This window comes from Centropristis striata, chromosome 22 (genome assembly GCF_030273125.1).
Source record: "Centropristis striata isolate RG_2023a ecotype Rhode Island chromosome 22, C.striata_1.0, whole genome shotgun sequence".
In the NCBI taxonomy this organism is placed as follows: Eukaryota; Metazoa; Chordata; class Actinopteri; order Perciformes; family Serranidae; genus Centropristis; species Centropristis striata.
Window position 1 is genome coordinate 18,435,226 of NC_081538.1, and position 23,950 is coordinate 18,459,175.

At 39.3% G+C, this 23,950-nt stretch overlaps 1 protein-coding gene across 1 annotated transcript in view; it reads right to left on the reverse strand.

The window, feature by feature from the left end:
• The window catches only part of zdhhc17 (zinc finger DHHC-type palmitoyltransferase 17), a 38,972-nt gene extending 15,766 nt beyond the window's left edge, over nt 1-23,206 (reverse strand). Inside the window, exons 1-10 of the mRNA XM_059325625.1 lie at nt 23,137-23,206; nt 13,381-13,484; nt 11,316-11,438; nt 8,819-8,896; nt 6,244-6,388; nt 5,729-5,793; nt 4,891-5,053; nt 4,653-4,778; nt 2,264-2,406; nt 292-394 (exon numbers count right to left, since the gene is read on the reverse strand). Of these exons, the coding sequence (XP_059181608.1) occupies nt 292-394; nt 2,264-2,406; nt 4,653-4,778; nt 4,891-5,053; nt 5,729-5,793; nt 6,244-6,388; nt 8,819-8,896; nt 11,316-11,438; nt 13,381-13,484; nt 23,137-23,199 (1,113 nt within the window). The 5' untranslated portion in view covers nt 23,200-23,206. The remainder of the gene's footprint in view (nt 1-291; nt 395-2,263; nt 2,407-4,652; nt 4,779-4,890; nt 5,054-5,728; nt 5,794-6,243; nt 6,389-8,818; nt 8,897-11,315; nt 11,439-13,380; nt 13,485-23,136) is intronic.
• Between the last annotated feature and the right edge of the window lie 744 nt (nt 23,207-23,950).

A 23,950-nucleotide genomic window follows, 5' to 3' on the forward strand; every position in this document is an offset into this window, starting at 1 on the left:
ATAAACTGCTGCAAAGTGATATAACACCGTTTTCTAACTGAGATCATATCAGAAAAACATTGTTGCCGTCTTTTTGAAAGACTTTGTTTTTAAAGGAAAACTTCACCATTGTGTACGCTTAATTGGGACCTCCTGAGTTGCTGGTAAGTAGATTTTCTTACATTTGGACGTAGCCAGGTGAGCTCTCTCCGAACTCTTAAAAAATAACAGAATAACATCAAAATGTCGATTCCTGTCTATTCCTCAAAGAAAAGAAAGCCACAGCCGATGCAGTCTGAGACAATAAAGGATATCGTTCCAGAACCAGTAGAACCAGGTGGCGTACATCCAGAACTTGGTGGCCAGATAGATTCCCAGAGGGAGAGCGCTGTGCATGGAGTGGTCGAAGAAAGCCCTGCACAGAGACAAGAGAGAAGGAAGGTCAAAATTATCAGCAGGGTTTCTAAGAATGGCCATCTGGAGTTGTTTTTCATAAAATTTGCTATCATCTCATCTCTACACTCATATCTTCCTGTCAATCAAATAGGACATCTTTTTTACACAATGCTTTAACTCTTGCTGGTAAAACGATAGACGAAGACAAAGGATAAAAAGGGGTCCAATATTTTCTGTTGACTGACACAACTTGCTAAAATGATTCCAGTATTGTTTAGCTTAATAAATATCATAAAACACATCTGGGCTTATTGGTTTGTACAAATGTGTAACAACTTATTGACTTTTCAATCATAGTCGTTACTACAGGCATCACTCAAACAACAGCTACTGCCCAGCGCATAACTTGTGTGTTTAATATACACAGGCACTCTTCCTACAGATGGGAAACTGCTGACTGAAGCACGTCTTTGATCTCAGTCCTGTCAGTCAAACAACAACAAAAATAAACCAAACCATAATCTAATGACACACTGCCGTCAACATTGTTTTTCACCAAGTAAGTATTCCAAGAATGTCAGTAAATATAAAGCTACCACACTGTGTAATGTGTGTTATTGTAGCCACAGAGCTAACAGTAGTGAGGGGCACACCAAACTACACCAGCAGGACCAGATGGCAGTGGTAATGGAGCTTAAGCAGGGGGTACAATGTGTTTGTGTGTTTAGGAGTATTTGTCACTGCGTGGTGTGGAATGTTGGAAATGACACATGTGTTTGCACGCAACAGTACGAGCATGTAATGTGCAAGTTTATATGCTGTTACCATAGAGACATTGTATATGGTGTGCAAACAACATTTATTTTAGTATACTGAATGTGTGTGGTGTCAGGACATTTAAATAGAAGTAATACAGATTTGATTGTTATGTTAACCCTTTCTCTGAAGCCCCTGTCTATACTGCATTATAATCTGCTTATTGCACTGTATACTAATAGTTATAGACACTTGTAAATATTCATAATGCTCTATAATATATAGAATAATCACAACACATTGACTGTTTTTCCAAGTCTATGGGCGATTTCACAACCCAAAGTTTAGTCTGTTAGAACTCTGATGCGGTTAAATCCTTGTTACAGTTCGTTTGGTTGCTTGTGAACGCTCCAATTGTACTCTGGTGCGGATTAAAACAACAGGTCCAAGACCACTTGCAGGAGGGGGTCTAGTGTGGTTTGAGTCACTGTGAACGTAATCTGAGCCAATTTCAGGAAATTAACCAAAACGCAGCAGATTGTGGGCTTCTTATCTAACCCTGAGGTCCCATCGTAGAATAAAAATGAATGTTGTGTCCTTCAGTTTCACTCTGTAGGCTACCACTGAGCTAAAGCTAATTTCTCATTGCAGAATTATCAAGGTATTGCTAAAAATAATGTAATATTTACCTTTGGGGTAGAAGTGCATTAAGGCTGGCCTTCTCTGATTATACAGGTGTCTGATGGCAGGATGCCGGAAATATTGGATCAACACATTACGGCATAATTAAAGGCACTTGTTGCTTTGTTAATTTCCAAGTTTACATTTTTTACCACTGACTTTCCAATGAATAAGAAATAAAACTATGAGTATATTTCCAGCCTTCTGCCTTCGTACACGCCCCTCCACAATTAAAAAAATATATATATTTGGTCCGCTTACTGTGAAAGCCAGACTAAATACAAAATGAACCAGAAGTATCCATTTCACTCTGATTTGGACTAACCAAATGGACTTGGGTTGCAAAAGCAACCTTAAATGCCTTCAAAATTACAATGCATTAAAGGGTTAGGATTAGCCCTTTACCACATTATAACGCATTGTAGCAGTGATTATAATGTATTATACGTACTTGGAGAGGAACTGAACGGTGACCCAGACGCCGGCGTACATGAGGCCCTTGATCAGCCAGGAGTCAATGTCCAGGTCAGCGATGAAACCAACTAGCCAGATGACCAGGAAGGGTGTCCCCAGCATCACCTTCTGTCTGAACTCCTGCAGGACGACGACAGGAAGAAGACACGTGGTTACACATGGAAAATGGAAATTAACTGGAGACATAGAAGGAGAGCAGCCATGTAAAAGAAGGTGAAAAAGAAGGCATGGAAAGAGGGTGGGTTGGTGCCAAAAAGTTAAAAGAGTGGAAAAGGTATTGGGGGAAATGTAGAAATAAAGATTGATAAGAGACAGATGTACGTTGGACAAGAGATGAAACAAGACAGAAAAGACAAAAATGGAAAAAGCAGATGAGATTTCTGCAAGGAGGCAGGAGTCCCACTGAGCTGTTTGTAGATTTCAAGATGTGTTGTAAAAGTAAAATATGTACGATAATTCACATCAGTCAGGGTGATGAATCATGACCATAAACATCTACCTACTGGGTGATAGGATACAGAACACATTCCCAATAGTTTCTATTTGAAGTGAGAGCGCAGACAGCAGTTTGTTTAGAAAATCAGAAGAGTTATGAGAGAGGAAAGATTCAAAGGTTCATGGTTAAATAACAAGCAATTTTAGCTTGTATGTTATTTATTACTGTAGTTACTGCACCATTAAACTGGCACTGTATTACCAATATTGTTAATCAAGTCAAACTGTCTGGGTATAAAGACTGAAGTGCCCCAACACTGGCTAGATGAAATTTATGAAATATTTTTATAGCCATTTGTATTTTTACACATTTGGCTTTCTAAGCTGTGGAGACATAAAGAGGAGGGTAAACAAAAATGCATGCTGTATAGTTCTATAAATCTACACACAAGCTCTACTCACTACGGCGCTGAGCCTGACACCCGGGACCTGGACTACAGGTGAGACCTCAGTGTGATGCAACCAATAGTCTACAATCTATTTGTCATATATATAAACACAGTGATATTTCATAGTCTACATGCAGAGAATGGGCAGTGATATCATTTAATATGCTAACTTGCTGTCTAGTTCTAAAATTTACCTTCATGACCTAACAATATCCCAGCAGAGAGACAAGTGGAGAGACAATGAAGCACAGTTAAAACACTTAACAAAAACATGTTCATACACGCATGATCTTAAACATTTGAAGCAAAATCAACAGATAGAAACAAACACAGAGAAACTACCAGCCCCAGATGTTAGTATGTTTTGGCTGATACACAAGTCTGCTGTATCACTCACTTCTAGGGTTGTCAAAAAAAAATCAATACTTACATACTTAATCAATGTTAAAAATTCATTTTGGATTAAATACTCATTTGCAACAGTGCAGTGCCTTTGTCTCCAACTTCAAAAGTTCCCTTTTGTTTTTTCAAGCTTCAACTACATAGAAAATTAAACAGTTATCATAAACATTAACCTGGCTGGCAGCACATGTTTGTGTTAGCTGTTTAGCAACTGGCCGATAGCAACATTAGCTAAATGAGCTATCGGCTAATAATAAAACGACTAATATGAATGTGGGAGCTAGGCAGCAAACGTTATCAGTCTTGCCCGTCTGTAGCGTTAATAGACTGTGTTAAATTAACAGGATAACGCAATTATTTGTGTCAGAAAAGTGTTATGTTTCTCTTAAAGTCCAAAATTGAAGCCGAGAAAAGTCGACCAGCAACTAGGCCGAGACAAAACAGTGGCAGCATTCCTCTTAAAATGTTGTTGTCAATGTTGCTGGTTTGTATTTGTATTTATTTTTTTTAAATGTTTTTTGTGCTACCTTTTTATATACATTTATATATTTTTGTCATACCTTACAATTACAGTCATTTTTGCACTTCATTTTTTGCCATTTTCCCCAGTGGTATTGAAATTAGTAATGAGTATCGGTGTTCAGCTTGAAATTCTAGTATTATTACAACCCTATTCACTTCACGTGACATAAAAAACCCAATTAAAAGAAGGCATATGTTCAATTCTATGAGCTTCTTTATGGGGATACATGTCATTTACCACACACTGAGGTCAGACTGGACACACCATTAAAGTAATTTTGTTCCTGTGTTTTCCCGTAGTTGTAATGGTTAACATAACCCGTCATTTAGGAGTCATCTCCTTACTGTCAGACTGTCTGACTACAAAGTCATAAACGTCTGACATACTGACAGTTGTAGACAGGAAAGGTAGTCAAAATCTCAGACCTGCTGATTGTGCAGCAGTTCAGTGTGGCCAGGCTGGTCTGAGCATGTCTAATTGAACTGAGGCAGGGAGCCATAAAGGTGTGTGCGTGCAGGTGTGTGTGTGTGCGTAATGCAGTGTATGTGTGTGTGCACCTTGTCCATCTTCAGTCTCTTCAGGTAGGATGGGCTGTCGTAGCCTTTGGCCTGTCTTGCTTCCTGTAAGTGATTGATCATCCAAACGTTCTTCCGTTGCTTGGCAAGATCTAACGGTGTTTCGCCCTAAAAATCAACACAAGACCAGTCTGTACACATCTTCCACGGCAATAAGTTCATTTGTCTACATGGATACATTTGGTAGTAGCACTGGTGCACCAGAGAGTGGATGGATTACCTTGATGTTCTGTGCATCGACGTTAGCGTTGGCGTCCAGCAGCAGGCTGATGACAGTGGTGTTGCCGGCCAAAACGGCCCAGTGCAGCGCTGTGTTCTTGTGATATTTGTCGCCCAGATTGACGGACACGTTGAATGTCAGTAGCAGCCGGGTGGGATCAACACTGTCACACAGTGGAAGAAAACAAATCAAGTCAGTGGTCTGGGCAGGGGCTGGCACCTGACTCATCTTCAAACATGGACCCCTCGACTCCTGTGTCACGTCATCACTGTTCATATCTCTACATCCAGTGTGTGTAGCCAATCCAATCCAATTTATCTATATAGCACAATTTTAGCAAACATAAGGTTTCCAAAGTGCTGTACGACAATAAATAAATAACACAATACAAAGAGATGAAGTAAATGATAGAACAGTAAAATACAATAAGATAAAATAAATTAAAACAGAATTAAAAAAAAAAAAATGTATTTTTTATTATGATCAAAATGACATAAGATGCTGGAATGGCTGCTTGGGAAATATCGTTTCTTTTTCGGCAATTCGTGCACAACACACAACATAAAAAAGCACAAAAAGTCAATATATTGAGTCCAGAAAACTATCGTGTCCATATTTTTATATCAAACAATAAGTTGATATAGTAATTATCGTGACAGGCTGTTCTCTTAATTGTGCTCTCAAAGTACACCAGCTTGATGTATTTAAGTTAAATAAACAACATTTCTTTCACTGGGAGCATGCCCCTGGGCCTTCAGAAGGTGGAAATTCAATATAATTTTTCCCCCAATATCGTGGAGCCGTAATGTACACTCACACAAATGATTACTGTACACACCTGTGTGTCCTGTAAGCCGCCCACATCAGAGGAGTCATGCCATTTTGATCCATCATGTCCACATCCTGTTATAGAAGAAAGATACTATCAAGAAACTAAAAAGGAGTTCAAGGAGAAGTGAGAGGAGGATAAGAGAGGCATAAGGGCTCCCCCTAATGGAGAGTACCGGTACTGACATCTTTCAAAACAGACTTCACAGTCCCCAAATGGCAACAGGAAAAAGAGATGATAAAGCTATGGAGGTTGTTTTTAAATGTATCCTGGTAAACCACAATAATCTTTCTAGAAGTCAGATAGCACATTTTAAAATGTGAAATTTTAAAGGGATAGTTCGAGATTTTGGATGCAAAGCCATTAGCTCACTTTCCATTCTATGGTTGGAACCCAGCAGAAGCTAATAGCTTTGCAACTCTACACTACTAGCATGTATTTCATACAGCTTCATGTCCAAAATCCAGAACTATCCCTTTAAGATTATATTTTCTTTCTGACAAATAAGCTGCAGTGTTTCCTACCTGTCCTTTGGCAATCAGGTATGCGACGATGGAGGTGTGGCCGAACTGGGCGGCCAGGTGAACGCAGCTGCAGCCCTCGCCGTCGATCAAAGACGGGTCTGCGCCATATTTCATGAGCTGCACCACCATGGATAGATGGCCTTGTCTGGGAGGAGATCAACACAAAAAAAAGCTACATTTTAAAAGGAGGTAGAGACACTAAACAACTTGTCTCGTCTCAATACTGAGTTTGGTTTTCTGTTTGATGCTGCTGAATGGTTTGTAGTTTGATTTAAATATATGAACATGAACAGGAACAAATAAGTCTTTCAGAGATTTGGGGTGATGTCAAAGCCATTCTCACTTGATAACCTGCTTTAATGCTGTGTGAGTGACCAAACTAAAGTCAAGTCCAAAGATCAGGGTTTCATTTACTCCGACGGCTATTAAGCAGCTATATTTGCACATGAAATGATGTAGTCTCATATGCTGGCACGATATTGATTCCCTCTCTGCCCTTATCATTTTATGGTTGTGTCTGTGGTGTAGTGTGTGATATGTTAAACGCTTTGATTGCCTAGAGTGTGTGTTTTTAAAATATATTTTTATTACTAATCCTGTCTGTAGTGTAAACCTCTCCCTACAGGACAACAAAGATCTGAAACAAACTGATAAAAACGACATGAAATTCACAATTTTTGTTTTACTGTATTGCCTAAGTGAGAACTGTGTACTATCACTTTCACTGCACAGAACAAGAGATTATTTTCTGTGTAAACGTGACCAGACAAAGCCTCTAACATCCCCCACTTAGCTCCAGCATGTGTCCAAATGGCTGAGGTTATACAGACAGAGGAGGCTGAGGGGTTTTAAAGGTCATTGGCAGGTGGAGGCAGGGTCGGGGGGTGGGGGCTGACACAGGACTCCTGAGTGTCTGTGTGCCAGCGATGGTGTGGATGCCTGTTGTCAAACCCATCAATAATTCAGGAGCAGGGCGCTTCAGGTCCCCGTTCTGCTCAGGAGAGGGGGGGTTGGGTCTCATGTGACCTGTCTTTTCTCACCACTTACAGCATGACTGAGTGATCATTACAAAGAGGATAGAAACCCTGCACACAATCACGTTGAGATGGAGCATCTTATTGTAAATTAATAGTGTTGACAAAGGGGGATTGTCAGAGTAGCAAAGGCAAGGAAAGTGCAAAGCACATTACATCAGAGTCCTGCACTGGGTCAGGTACCCACAGGTAGCAGGTGATATTTTGGCATAATTTTATTTCTGAGTTCAGCTCTAGGTAAAATAACGAACATGAGGGTTGGATTGTGGGTCTCCCATAGTAAATATACACTCATGGAAAATGTATTAGACCATTGTTTTCTTCAATTTCTTGTTTATTTTTATGCCTGGTAAAACTAGGTAACAAGGTACATTTGTGTGGAGGGGGGGGTCACTAACATGACCCCTATTTACGGTCATAGTACACACATTCAACACAAAGTGACTTATATAAACAAACCGTACATAACCACGAGAACGACGGTGATTTGGATTTATATCGCAAAACAAAATTATAACAAGAAACAAGCTTGAATATCACAAAGACAGGGCAACTGCAAAGCATCATGGGAGTCAAACAACGACAGAAATAAGAGAGCTGGACAGAAATAAACGGCACATGCGCTGTGAAGCTGGTGGCGTGCACGGCCTGAAAATTGCAATGGCTGATGAAATGATGCAATATAGTTATTATGGGATGCGGTGTTAGGTTTGGGAAGCGGATCTTGTGTAGACAGGTAGTGGCGGGTAGCGGTACTAATTGGCCATATGTGGCGGTGGGCGAGGTGAGTCATGAAATCGGACCCGAGCAGAGCTCTGAATTATATACAAAGTCAATGCAAAGACGCAAGTTTGAGCCAAGCTGTGCGATTACACCAACTTCGTGTCATTCAATTCACGTATCAGTCTCTTGCATGACGAAGCCCTGAACCAAATCTCCATTCACAAAACAAGCTTATTAAATTTTACAAATCTGCATGTTGTAGTTATTTCAGCATCCTTATGATCCATAAATTGCAATTAAATAAATGGAATAATTCAGTCAACGTCCAACTTGCTAGATACAGTATAAATTGACTTATTTTGACACACCAATCATAAAACTGCTTCTTAATGGAGACACATGGACGGGTGCTCCGCAGCTCAGACAGTAGTTGGTGTCCATCTGAAAAAATCCATTCCTAGTAACAAATCATCAAACTGAGCATCAGTCAGCCTCAAGCAGTGTTGGAATCTACAGTCATTCAGAAGCAGTTCCTGGAGTAGGAGGGGAAATTCACTGAGCTATGTGTGCTTCCAGGTAAAATGTAGCTTTATGTTTAGCATAAGAAAAAAAGATTTTGCATGTGTGTGTCTGTAGGAGGGGCTTAGGCAAGTCAAAAAAGGAAGCTGGCCCAACTGCCATACATGATTATCTCATTTTAAATCTCATATCTGTTAGTTATGTTTAGTGAAATAAAAGAGTCATACTTTAAATAAAATAAATAAAGGCTTGGTGTCCACCAAATGGGAGTTATGTTATCTGTGGTGAGTGTGTGTTACCTGGTGGCCCAGTGCAGAGGCGTGGAGTTGAGGTCTCCTCCCAGCTGGTCCACTATGGCTCCCTTTGATATGTAGTACCTGCACAAACAAACACAATCATGAGGTGATTTACCCATGAATCTGATCTCATGTTGATCATCTGATCTAGGTGTAGGCTGCAAAGCTGCTATCAACCTCAAGAAAATAGATTGTTGGCTGTTCTTCTGATAAGAATCCCAGTACCTGACTTGCCCATAAAAACTTTACACAGTATGCAATACAAGGCCAAACTTATTTTCAAAAGAATAAGTTGCACTGCAGCTGTCATACACAGTGGAGTACATGAATAACTGAATATAATTGGCAACTAATTTCACAATAATTTCAGTCATTTTCAAGAAAAAACACCAAACATACTCTGGAATTCTCTGCTTTATGCCATAGTTAATTGAATATCTTTGAAATATTCTGTAAGATGTACGATACAAGCAATTTAATGATATTATTCACTATTTTTGTAGACTAGGGCTGCACAATTAACTGAAATTTTAATGCATTTTAGACTAGTGCAATATCCAAATCGTTTCTAAATTGTGCAGCCATAATATACACTGAGCAATTGGTTGATTATTTGTGAAATTATTAAAAACACTAAATATAATAATAATCTTTAGTGCTACACATAAGTCAGCTGTGCAGTAGGCTCCTCTTGAATTCTCTACCCACTAATCTTACACTAGAGAATAACAGTAATATCTTTAACAGGGGGGGGCAAAATATGGTGAAAAACAACAACTTTTACATGGTTAGATTATGATTGATTTGTTTGTTTGTTCTTTTGGTTGCTTGGCTATTTTGCCCTATAGCTCAGGTATGTATTGTTATTCTGAATGGGGCTGATTTTAATCAAGCAATATCATGGTACATCTTGCTTTGCATTGTACGTCTTTCTTTACAAAGGTGGGCAAGCATTGAGAATTAGAATGTTGCTTAAACACTGAAGCAATGCATCTGGTTTGTACAATTTAATTAAAATGTCCAAATCAAATTATTATTATTATTATATTGTACACAGTTGCCCATAAAGTTAGAATAATTTTGTTTTGATTGTGATTTCATTTCCATTGTGTTATGTTTGGAAGAGAAGATATAAACTTTATCTGTCAATAATAAATCACATTGTCACAATCATTTCATGGACAGAGGTAAAAATAGTATATTCCAACGCGACTGTGTAGTTAATTTATCATACTGCGACTGTTTGATTGCAGTCAACTAATAGCAAATATAGTTCACCCTGTACTGAAATTACACAGGAACAAACAGTCAGTGCGTTTACATGCAGTTTAATCGAGCTATGGTTCAAATTTTGGCGTCTAATGGGACTTCTGTCTTTGTCCCAGTTTACATGCAACTGAGAAAATCCAATAACTGACAGGAACGTGTCCTCCTCCTCAACACTTGGGGTCGCCCTTTCTGGTTGACCTATTGTGTCAAAATAAACAAGTGGAGAAAGGCGGAAAACCGGCATTTTTGGAACAGCAAGATGGACGGTGATTTTGAGGGGCAAACCAGAACGGCAGATGCTGTTGAAGGGCTACAACAGTCTTCGGTTCGACACTTTGTGCCGTCGCCACTGACCAGCTACTGCGACCGACTTTCTTGGATTTTTTTGTTCCAGGGTCATACGCCAGAGCAGGGGGTGGGGGCAGTAGCATGCGCACATGCATTGTCTTGTCATACATGCCGGAGAAAAATATTTTCCAATCGCTTTATCTGGGTGTCTTAATCGGAGTTAGAGAACTGCGACATTAGTCGGACAAACACGTTTACATGCACTTCAGTTGTCCAGTTCTAGTCGGATTAAGGCAATCATTCGGTATTTTCAAGTGTCATGTAAACGTACTGACTGTTATACAGCTTCATAATAATGCACAAAAAGTCAGTTTGTCAGTCATTTAATCCATTTGACATATTCTTGAATTAAATATTTAAATTTGAGTAGTCTTTTCACATTGTGTTGTTGAAGAGCTAAATATAGGCTCTTGACTCCTGATCTTCTATATCTTTAAGCAAAAGTACAAGAGGTGCTAGAGAGGTCAGTCACCGCAAGCAGTATTCACAGAGGAGGAGAACATCATGTCGTCTTTCACTCCTGAATATAATATGTGCAACATGGGCTGGTTCGTTGATAAATTTGCATTAACCCTTCTTTTCACTGAGTGACCTGAATCATGCGAGGTCATAGGGTGATTAGACAACAACACAGTACACCAGAAGAGCTGTGCACGCAAAGAATATAATGGTAAAAATGGAGAAAAGTATTAGCCATTTTTATTTTTGTCTATGTATTATTTATCTTAAGTGTTTATGGCAGTTGGCTGAGCACATATCAAACACACATGGGAACAGACCGGTTAAACTGCATATTTTCACACTCACAAGCATCCAACCTCAACCTCTAACCTCTTTTGTTTTTGCCTCCACTTATTTCACACAAAAATAGGGTGGAACTTACTTGACCAAATCTATCCTGTTGTTGATGGCGGCCCAGTGGAGGAGTGTTACGTTTTCTTTGTCTGGCTGCCGAACATCGAAGCCCGCCTCCACCAACTCCCTGCACCGCTCGAAGATGCCGTACCTGAGGAAGAGGGGCGGAGAGGCATTAAAGTCACACACAAATATACGTGCAAGCACAGATAAACAGGGTCAAAACACAGGTTTGAACACTTAAAAAAAACAAAAAAAACAAAAAAAAAAACACAGACCCAAACGAGACACCCACACCGTGGCGTGACTTGACACTGGCTGTCTCCAAGCAGATATTTCTAACCTCAAATCAAAACAGCATAAATCTGTTCCGCCCCACACAAAGCTTCTGTTGACTTATCAGGGAGACATTTCTGAGCTATTCTTTGGTTTACGCTGAATCAGAAAACCACAGCTAAAAAAACATGGTGTTGAGAGTTCTGGATTTAAAATTTGTATAAATTTGGTATCTTGTCAACACAAAAACACATAAATGGATGAGTAAACATGTTTCCCTCCAGCAATGATGAAGGCTAGTCAGCAAGTGGTAAACACTGTCAACAAAGGCAGTTGTGTTTTCGAGAAGTTAATTTTTACTAACACGCAGTTCTTTGAAATTGATTTGAACATAGCCCATACAGCATTATGCATGAGACTGATATACAGTAGCCCCTTTCATATTACTGTTTCATGCCGGGACTTTTACGCCTCTGTAACGTCTCTCCTCCGCTATGACAGGCCCGAAGCGGGATGCCGGGATCTGTCCCACCAATTTTCCGCCTCCAGAGGTCGTCACAGAGGCGGAAATTTGGTGGGACTGTTGGAAGCAGTCGACTATGAGCGGGACATCGGGGTGAAGCGAGATATTCAATGTCTTGTGTGACGTTTAACACATCACGTCATCAAATCACTGTTCAAAGCGTCTGTCGCTGATCGTAAACAAACCGGCTCCCTAACTGTGCACAGAGTGTCTGGTGCTTGTTGTAAACAAACGGGGTTGCTAAGTGACATGTACTGCTGCAGCACATACACACTGTACTGTTACAGAGCTAACTGTGTAGCCTATTAGCACTGTGCTACTGTGCACCACTGCTCTGTCGCACGTCACTTTCGTCTCCTCCCACCACGTTCATGGACGCTGGACAGCATTATGAAAGGGTACGAATATCACGCCTTCTCAGGATCACTATGAACGCCCTAAGGTGAAAAGCCGGCAAAGACCGGAAGAAGAGAGTATTTAGGAAACACAATCATGCAGAAGACGTGGGACACGTGGGGCTCCGACACAGCTGGAGCGGGCAGCACGTGCTTGACACGTTGAATGCTCATATTGTTTTAGCTAGAATTATAGTTTTTGTTCTTAGTGTGGACGGCGGTCTACCCTTCACTATAGTCTTTATGTTTCCCCAGGTGGTGTCATACAACTGAACTATGCGTCGTATTTAGGTGAAATATTGCATTTCAGATGCTTCGGTGTGTTGATTATTCCATCCATACGGCTTTGCTCGCTCCATTAATTAGCTCATTTCTCTGATCAATAGAGCAATAGGTCAAGCTGATAGAGACTTTTAAAAGCACTAAATTACTTGCCTTTAAGCAACAGTCGGTCTTGCTTATAGACTCAATCAGGTCATTAAAGTTCAAATACATGTATTTTACCCCCTGCGATTCCAAGATGTTGGGGTGTTGTGAAAAATGTAAATAAAGCAAATCCTCTTTGACATATATTCAATTGAATACAATGACAAAATATTTGATAAACAAACGTGTTTTTGTAAATACACACTCTGAATTCTGAATTTAATGCATTCCGTTTCTATTTCCATTTTACAGCATCCCAATTATTTTTGGAACTGGGGTTGTTCAGTGACAGCCCTAATGTCAACCTTCCTGGGGCAGTGTGAATTACAAAATTACAAAACAAAACAAACGCGACAACAGAATCATGCATCATTTCATGAGGTTGCATCAAAATCTGACCACATGTCGGAAAAAGACCGAAGCTCAGCCAGATGTGATTATGAGACAACAACACACATATATTATCCACTCACTGTGTGGCTTTGACAATGTCCCAGGTGCTGTAGTCATCCACATGGTTTTTACGGCTGACATTCTCACTGTAGCCGTGGTTGTAATGACTCTGGGGTTTGATTTCCTGAAAAGAAAGGACAGGAATATGATTAAATAGGAAATGAAGTCCTACTCAAGTCCTGCAAGGACTGAAACATTTCTTTTTCTTCCTTTTTTTTCCTTTTTCTTTTAAACATCTTCAAACTCAAATAACTATAATTCCAATCAATTTCTTCCTGACCTTGCAATCCACCATGTTGGGTAAATACAATACTGTAGCTGTACAGCAGCACAGTCAACAGAGGTACACATGACAAGTTGAGCTATAGTGAGATTACATTATATCACCACAGGCTATAAAGTTAAAGTAATAATAGCACAACAATGTAAACAGTGCCTGCAGACAGGCAACAATACAGGAGAGTCAAGATAATCTGTTCACACCACAAAGTCCTGAGAAGAGGTCAATCCAGGCAGCATGAGAGAAACACCTGTGTGTGTAGGTGTGTCGGAGCTAGGCTTGGGCCGATAGTTTACTGAATTGACAACTGACGGTGGTTTGAATCAATTGGAAATGGCTCTCTAGCTGTCGATGCTTTTTGCAATCTATTTTTTGCCAGAAAAACACTGCCACGTTGAATTTTTTAGGTGCACAGAAACCCCTTTTTCGACAAAGGTAATTTGAGGGTAGGTGCATAATCTTAAACCAGTTCTTCACATTTCAACAGCCAAAGAACTGATACTCAGCCAGGAAAACTGATTCCAAAGCAGCACAAACTCTTAGCTTACTTCAGGGGCTGAGGGCAGGATTATCGAGACCAACAAGACCAACTCAGGGTTTCCCATTAATTACCTAGACTCTAATCTGTGCCGCCAGAGTCTCATGTGTTGCATGTAAACTAAATACTATCAACCTGTCCAAGTTGGTCAGAGGTCCAAACACACTGCTGCATTATGCCGTTCAGTAGCCGCACTAAACTGTGACTAACCGTTTTGAATAACTTCCTGTCGCTAAATGCATGCAGCTTTCAAAATAAGAGCAGTGTGTTAAGAGAATCGACTACAGACTTTACAAGAAGACTGTCAAAATAAGATGCCTTAAATAAAATATACAATAATAATAATAATAATGCATCGGCTTTATATAGCGCTTTTCAAAATACACAAAGACGCTTTACAAAAAACAAACAAGAACACTTATTCTCCTTTAACATACTTCTTAAAATATGCAATCATTAAGACCAGTGTATATGATGGAATAGTGGCATTAGAATGTGTGAGAGGCACCAAATTTGGGCTTTTATGGAAAAAAAATTCTCCCCCTAACCAGCTATTTTTCCACACAGACTGGCTGCTTCATGTCCTAGTGGAAAGCATGTTGACAACAATTAAAAATAACACAGTAGGATAACAAAGATTCTATAATACGGTGTCTCCCGAAAAATGTTATGTGAGGTGTGAGGTGTATTGCCCTCCATAGTAATCAAGACAAGCAGCAAAAACATGTTGTACCAGTTGTGTTTGGGTGCCAGTGTAGCCTTGCAAAGCAAGGAGCAACATTTGTAAAGCTACAATGTAGACTGCCATTGTTATTATTATGAATTCTGCACACAATGTCCCAACCCTAGTGGGAGCTTTAAGTTGAATAAACTTTCACAGCTCCCAAAAGGGCTATTTGCACAGACTTGTCAACACAAATGTAATACCAGTAATAATTGCACTCCATGACTTCCAGATTTAGCATTATTGAATGAAATTGGTTCCACCTGTGCTTTTTCTGCCATGACAAGTCAAATGTCTGTGAAAAATATCTATGAATCGGATCAACCTGGGAACCATAAAGAAACAGGAGTGCTCGATGCTTCTAGGGCCATCAAGACTTCACTTAGTGAGATTTATTCAGAGAGCAAAACAACATTATAGTACAAGATAGACGGACTTGACTGAATGACTGGATAGAGCCGCTGGCAATGGCCACGCTCCAAGATACATCCATTCTAATAATTGATCACGGGATTAAAAGAGGGAAATAAAGGCTACAGGAGAAAGACAAAGACAGGCTTGTCAAGTCCTGTTTCTGCTGAAGATCTAATCTGTCTCACAGATGTGGTGACTGCAACTCACATTCAATTAGCTCCCATAGTAACGTCATGGAAACACCAATTAGCCTCCATCACCCGGAAACAAGGGCTGCAGAGCCTTTTGCCTGTCTGTCCAGAGTGAAGCCATCATTCATGACATTAGTTACACCTGTGCTTTTATGATCATGACCAGTCAAACGGCCATTTATAACTGCTGTTAAAGAGAATCATTAAGCACATTTATTGAGACCTTGCATTAGTGGTATATGTAATTTTAATTGATAATGACATGGCATAATATTGAATGAAAACAGAACAGCGTCGTTAGTCAGACTGCTCAAACTGTTGGTAAGTCAAGTCTGACACCTAGATGATTTATGTTAAAAAAGATTAGCATTTTTTTTATTCTTAATTAATAATTTGACATAAATCAGCTATTGCCGAGTGAGTCCTTATAACAGCCTTTGAAGTACAATTTATTGTTCAGCTTAAATAATGAGTAACAGATCAACCATTTTATATAAGCATGAGGGCTGACCCAAAAAGTACATTATATGATGATCCGATTTAAGTAACCCAATTCAACTGCAGTCAAATTGTGAGGAAAGTGTGCATATGACAAAAGGATAATTCCAATCGGGGTTTATAGTGGTGCCGAACATAGAATTTCTTGGTTGCTTAAAGGTATTCATGACATACACATTGTAGTCTATTTTAAGATAATAATGCTGATGATGTAGATAAAAAATCAGTCACACATTCTCCACAGTAACAGTTCCGGTTTCTATGTGGTGTCTCAACTTCCTGATTTCACAAGAACTGTTGGTGCTATACCAAAGTACCCTTTACATTTACAAAGCTTCTACTGAGGCGTTCAAACAGTCACCATTGGAATACAGTTCTACAAATAGTATTTGTAATACAAGTGTAGCCTTATTTTTTATCTGTGCAGAAATGACCAAACATGCCGAAAAAAGCAGCACAGCATTCAAATGTTGATTAAAATTTCAAATGTCAACGTTATGTTAATGCATTTACTGACTCGCAGGATGAGCTTTACAAATCATCAACAGCAAGAAGAAAAGTCCTGTTGCTGTGATACTACGGGGAAGAAATATTAAAAACAGAAGCTACAGAGTGATTTTATTTGAGAGAGTAAATTAGACTGAGGGGGAGGATGTGAATATAGGGGATATGAAGGTGAATGTCTCATATTTTTATTCCTGTATTTATAAGGTGATGTAGCTGCCAGGAGGCGTTTGTGCTTTTCTCAGCCAAATTTGGTAATTTACAAATCCATATGAACCGGTTTGACTACCACATGTGCTATTCAGACTCATTTAACTGCCAGTGAAAAGTGAGAGTAACTCGAGTGTGATCGTGACTATACTGAGCTTCTTTTCCTGTCTCAGGAAAAATCTCCTCGTTCATCTGGATATCCAATCGAGGGGAAACTGTTTTTCTGTCTGTGGGGCAGGCACACAAAAAGCCTGGCTCGAAACCTTCAGACAGCAGTTAGGTCACTTTCTCCATCTCAGCCTTCCATGGAGATAACCTTTGACCTCTTACCAGTCACACTGCAGCCCCACTCCCTCTGTTCATTCCCTTCTGCTCTAAAAGAGCTGAGGATGGCATTTGTGACTGCAGTGATAATTGCAGCATGTGCATTTTTTCACCTCTTAATTATATACCTGCTAACTGGTGATGGGTACAACAAACAGGCTGGCAGCACTGATGATCCTATCAATTAAACATATCTATTTCACACTAACCATTGATTTTAGGTTGGAACCTCATCTAGTCAGTGAGGCAGCAGGCTTGGCTTTTGTTAATGGAGCTGGTCAGTGGGACATATGGCAACCACTCCTTAGGGGGGACGGAGGTCACATGCTTTGAGCTAAAAATGTTACACAGCACCATTTCTGAAAAATCCATGTCCACTGGTTTACAGGGAGGGTTTTCCCTGTTTTTTTTTTTTTTTTTAGATGGCTTAGTTGTTGGGGGGAGTCAATATTAAAAATTAAAGTCAGTTACAGATTTTTAATTTAAAACTATGCAATCTTTCATCATTTTGAACCATTATTAGTATTATTATCATTAGAACTAGGGCTGGGCGATATTTCGATATAAAAAATATATATATATTAGACCATATTGCATATATTGATATAGTTCAATTGAATCAACCCATTCTCGGGTTTGTCAGTTCATTCATATGTTCATTATTCTTTTCTCATATAAATATATTCATTTCAGAGAAAGATTGGCCTATTTTATTTCATAGGCTATTTTTATTTAAGATATATTTTTTTGAAATGTGCACTTTATGGAGCTTTGATTTTTTTTAAATAGGTACTCCTGTTGTTATACAGTATTTATGTTCACTAAATAAACGGTTTCAATAAAACTACTTGTGGCATGCCATATTTGGCTTTGACTGAACATTTGCTCTCACTTCGCAAAATGATATTGTGATATATATCGTATATCGACATTCAGCCTAAATATATCGGGATATTACTTTTGGTCCATATCGCCCAGCCCTAATTAGAATGATTAGATAACACCCCAAAAGCTTAAATGCTAAAAGGTCACCCATTTCTCAACAAAAATATATATATATATATATATTAATATTACTACATGCTGTCATTATATTTACTGGCTTTTTCAAGAAACAAAATAGTGCCAAGTGAAGTTGTTTTCTGATATGCACAAGGACCATTATTTTGTGCTGGAATGGGTGAACTTTTACACATAGTTTTGTGGAGTAAAATCTTGCACTTTATTGATCCTGTCAGCTTGCTGGAACTATCAATTCTACAATCAGAACCAGCCAGAAATTGGAAAGTAAGCTAATAGCTTTGCATCCACTACACCACTGACAGGTATGTCATACAACTCAATGTCCAAAATCCTAAACTATCCCTTCAAAGACAAAACTTGCAATAGTTTATTTTATTATTAACACCTTACCTTGCCTGACCATTTAATTCTACTGGCAATGTTTGCTGGAAACGTATTATTTAACAAAAAGGAGCTTGTTTATGATAACAACAGCCGCTGGGTTCCCTAGTCCAGATCTTCCGTCTGTTAGCAGCAGTAGAAAGCGGCTGGCTAACCTGCCCTCACCAGGATGACTGACAGCACAAGTTTACTGAAGCAAACTATTATTCATGTTGGCTCCATTGGAAGAAACAAACAGTGTTTTCTGCATTGATTCATTCATTTTTATTTCCCTGCCCACCATAGCAAATGAGAGGAATGTGCCTGTAGTGACAGGAAGCTCACAGACACACTGGCAGCCTCGATCAATGTAAATGTTGTTAATAAGTTCAAAACACGCATACAGCGGGTATTTGTGTGATGTAATCAGCTGTCTGTGCAGTTTACGCTTGACTAAACGAGACAAAAATAGATGTGAAGCGTAACAGAAATGTAGGGTTTCTCCGGCTCATCCAGATGCTCTCCTCTCCATATTGTTTTTACGTTTAAACAGCTTAGGTTTTTAACTGCTTTCACAATTACTGTTTTGCTGAGACTAGATTGTTATTGTGTTCTTCCTCTTGCAGCCTGTAGCTAAGGCTCATAATCAGATTTGATCTAAAATGAGTCATTTCGAGGGACTAATTCAATATTCAAGGCCGTTTACATCCACGTATGAGAAGGAAGCAGAGGGGAAACACTATTTTTATGTGGAGAAATAATAGGAATGCTCAAAGGAAACATAATTTTTGCACTACAAGTGAAGTATCAAATCAAGTGGCTGAGCATGTGCCCTACCTTTATGTGACTCATTTGCATTTTCAAATGAGATCAGGTGTCGAGGACACTTATCCCTAACATTCCTCGAGCGAGAGCAAATGTTTGCATTGGAAATGCTGAACTGGCTCAAACAAAATAAAAAAGATGCACGTCTCTTCAGTGTGTGCATCTAAACTTCTGATGCTCCTATTCAGGTGCCTAATACATTCAACCTCTCTCTGCTCTCACCACAGTCTACCCGCTGACCCAGATTTCAAGCTGCTGAAAAAAGCAGCACCTTTAAGCCAAGCCTGTGTAGCCATAAAGGAAAATAAACAAAATTTACGATGAAGCTACCACTGGCAGACATATTCCTTCAATATGACAGGTAGATGTGCTGCCCAAGGGTCATTCTGTGAATGCTCCTGTGAAATCATTTACAGAAGCTGCAGGCTGTGGCACCTCTAAATTCATGGCAGACAGTTTACCAATTGCAAGGCTGGAGAAAAATAAACTTTTGACAAGGTGCAAGCACAGCTGTGTATATAAACTATCAACAAAACGCCTTAACTAGTGTATGTGGTACAGAATTTAAGTTATGATTGATAATGGAGAAATAAGTGCCACTCCTGTACAACAGAGGTCAACTGCATCTAAACACTGTGTGTTAAACTTCAGCTAACAATAACTAACCATTGTTCTCCTGTTTTGTTTTTGTATCTGTCCCACCCTGATTACAATCAGTTGGGACGCTGTGTAAAACGTGCATAAAAACAAAATGCAGAATTCAGGAAATGCATTTAGAAAAGAAAAATTTAGTTGATACATTAAATATACTGTCTTTGTAAGGTTTTCAGTTGAATATATGCCACAAAGGATTAGCAATGACCAACTTCTGTTTATTTACATTTAAGAAATGTCCCAACTTTTTTGGAATCAGGGGTGTCTCGCTAACACTGAATCCAGACTGACGAGACTACTTGACTAAAGTAATGTCCACACAAATGCATTTCTGTTTTAAACTCTCTTTTAAAACAAAAACAATCTCTATCTACACAACTGTTTTGGCACGTATGACAAATAACCATCTTCCATATTGATGCAGCTGAAAATGCATATCACATATTTATGTACTCGGCATGTAACTGCCAGTATAAACAGGAAGGAGATTATCTAAAGTTGGGGGTCCTAACCCAGGAAAATTCAATTTTTTCCCAATTAAAAAATATGCAATTTCACATGAGTTTGGACCATTTAAGGTGGTTCCCAAAACTAAAAAGATATCACCAATGTTTTCAAAGGTCTCAGTTTTAGGGGGTTATAAATGCTGCCAGGTGTAAACATAGCAAGTTATACATTTTAAAATGAAAACAGATGAGTGTGAACGTAGCCTATGCTGGCATGTCGGCTCTCAGATTTTCCAGTCAGTTCAAGCTGTGACATCCAAAAAAACAAGCAAAGGAAGGAATCAGTACCATTCATTGTGTCAGGGGAACAAAGAACAGATGGTAATTACATTTCCATTAATTAAGAGAGCCCTCCCTCTAGTAAACCTTAACTGAAAGTGTCAAAGAGGAAAGATCTTTAACAGTCAGCAAGGACTAAGAGCAAGCTAATTGTGTCAGTCTACATTTGAATGTTCTTGAGCCACAAAGGAAGCATTTAATCTATAACACAGGGGTAAACAATGCTGTTTCAATGCAAATGTATAGATGCCAAGGTGTGCACACATGTCACACCAATTACCTTGTGTAAACTGATCAATAATGGCATTTTAGATTTGCATTTCATCCACTTCGAAAAGGCTGTCATGTAGATTGACTTAAATGTGTGTTTATAGTCTTCAAAACAGTGTAATTTTCATGGTGTGAAGCCTGGCTCAAATCTGCATGGTTGGTCTGGAATAAATACCTTTTCTGCATTATATTCAGAAAAAAAGTGCTGTGTAGGTATAAAGGGCTCCTCCTAAGCTAGTGAAAACTGCAATTCTTAGTTTCAGCTGATAATACACTAATGAAAAATATAATCTATTTCGGCCAATACACACCCCTTATTCCTACACAATGCTCCTTTAACCAAATCATCATTCAGAGACATTGCTTCACCAAAAGTAAAGTCTGACCTGCATTCAACCCAGGCTGGGAGGATGTCAGGTCAACATATGTTGACCGATTCAGATCACCCTTTGAGGGTGTAATATAACTGTTGTAAAAGGATGTAAAGTGGTATTAAGTTTCACAGCTGCATCGAAGAAAGAAAAAGTGCTTAGATTCTCAAAAGGATACAAGGCCTCATGTCTAGTCATAATCAACAGACTTGCAGATAAAGAGATAGGGGATACCATTATAAACTACTGTCTTTCATTATCTGCCTCTTCACCGTTTGTGCAAAAATTGATTTATATACAGTGCGGACACAATTCCCCATTATGGGGGTCACAGATGAACTCGGGGCTACCAGCCAAAGTGGCTATGAGATGCTCAAAACACTCTTACATAACAATAACCAAGACCAGATTATCACTATGTGCATTTGAACCCAGCCTGAAGGTAAATTAGCCCCACCTGCCATGCTGGCTGCAAACCAAAAGGCAAAGCAGGACTGCTCACATAAAAAAAAACTATCACTGAGACAATCTATTGTAACACAGCTCTTCCTGGTGATTGGATTACCTTCCAAGTAAGATATCAGCTGGTAACCAGACCGTCTAATATGCAAAACCCAACTAAAGCTACTTCTCACAAGATCCATGGAATTTAACAGTGCGTGACAGATAAAATGAATAAATCTGCATGGACGTAAGCAATAACATGACTTCAGGTGAATAACTATAGCTCTGCTGTGAGATTTAGTCTGCTCTGTAGCCAGGTAAAGCAATAAATGCATGTGATGTGAAATAAAAAAAGAGGCCTTTGGTTTGTTATGAACAGCCAATATAAACTATGCCCTAATTTAAGTTTCATGTGACTTTGGTAGGCATGACAAAGGCTGTAAAGTTAAAATGTATAGGTAAATTGCACTCTAATTGCGTTACAACTTCAAACTAGCAAGGTAAAGAGAAGAATATTACACAAATAAATCCCTGTCAGGTTAGCTCTTGTTATTAGCCAACAATGTTGAATATATATATTTTTTCTAGCTGCAGTGCTATCTCTTTATTATTATAGATACATATACATTGTCCTTTATTGTTCATTTAAACTCATCCGTTTACCTTGATTCATGAGGCTAACATCACGTAACATTTTCAACGATATGTGACCGGATGCTAATGCTAAGTGTCCAATTGACAGATAACGTTACTGACAATCCAACCAAGTGGATCTGATGTTGGTCAGCTAGCTAAGGGTTACTAAAAATCATAGTAACACACGAATATGACTTTCAAGAACAAAGTGCATTATTTCTACATGTATGGCTGTTCATGCTAACGTACTATGCCCACTGTCTGGACACCACAGCTTTATAAACCCATATACACTTGACCCCAATTTCCACCACCGCAGCTCTGCCAGCCAGCACCCCCAGTTTAGCTACACAGCTAACGTCGTATGGCTGCAAGGATTACGCATTAACGTTACTTTTCCCATTACAGACTTAAACACGCAGCTTACGATCTTGTTTACTAGCTGCACGGCGTCAGTAAAACGGAAAGTAGCAACTAGCTTAAGGTTAACATGAAGAGGAACATCTGCCCAGCGTTTCCTTGCTCTGCAGCAGGAGGAGGGGGCTAGCGTTAGCACCGTTAGCATCGTTAGCTGCCTGCCACCCCCCACCGGTGGGTTTGCAGGGGGCATCGGAGTTTCCCAAAAAGCACGGCAAAATCACACAGCCACCCACACACACACTGGCCTAATATGTTTAGTTTGTGTTCATGTGTCCGTGCGAAGGCGTGAAGTCCATGGAGCATACCTCGGGATGGAGAATAGGGACGCAGCCAGCTTCTTTCTCATATTCCTCCATAGCGTCGGCCATCTTGGTGGTGATGTTCGCTGAGCATTGTGGGAAACAAGAGGCTGTGTAGGGGGGAAACAAACAGAGGAGGAGGAGAGAGGAGCTGTCAGAAACACAGATGAAGGGCAGGCCATATCACACAGAAGGTCACATAATCATATCATAGCCTACCAATGTGTAGCAAAAGACATTTAAGATCCAATACATTTACAAGGCATTATTATTGCAAACACCACCACTAATGTTTTTAATGTAATAATAGCCTCCTTTATGTCTCTTGCCATTATAGCATAATTTTTTTTGTGATCAATTTTTTATTGGTTTTTCCATTTAGTTTAAAATGAACAAACAAGCAGGTGTGGCAAGCATCAATTGGGCAATAATAGCAACAGCAAGATAAAACAGTAGTGTAGCATAACAAACAAAAAATAAATAAATAAATAACAATGGTAATACTACCAACCAAACATATCAACAATATTGAGTGTTGAAAAATAAGAAAAAGGGAAAAAAAATAAGAAAAAAAATTAAAATAATAATAAAAATGGAAAATAGACAGACAACAACCCTCCCAGTCCACAGGCTTTGTCTCCATGAAGTATACTGATGAACATACAAACACGCATGTCAACACACATATAAACACATAGCAGTTCAGAGCTTTTTAACAAGCCTCAACTAATACTGCCCTGAAAACCCGACGCCTAAAGGGCTCTTGAAAGGGGGCTGGACCACTTAAATGGAGTCAGAGCTAAAAGAAACTAAAAAATAA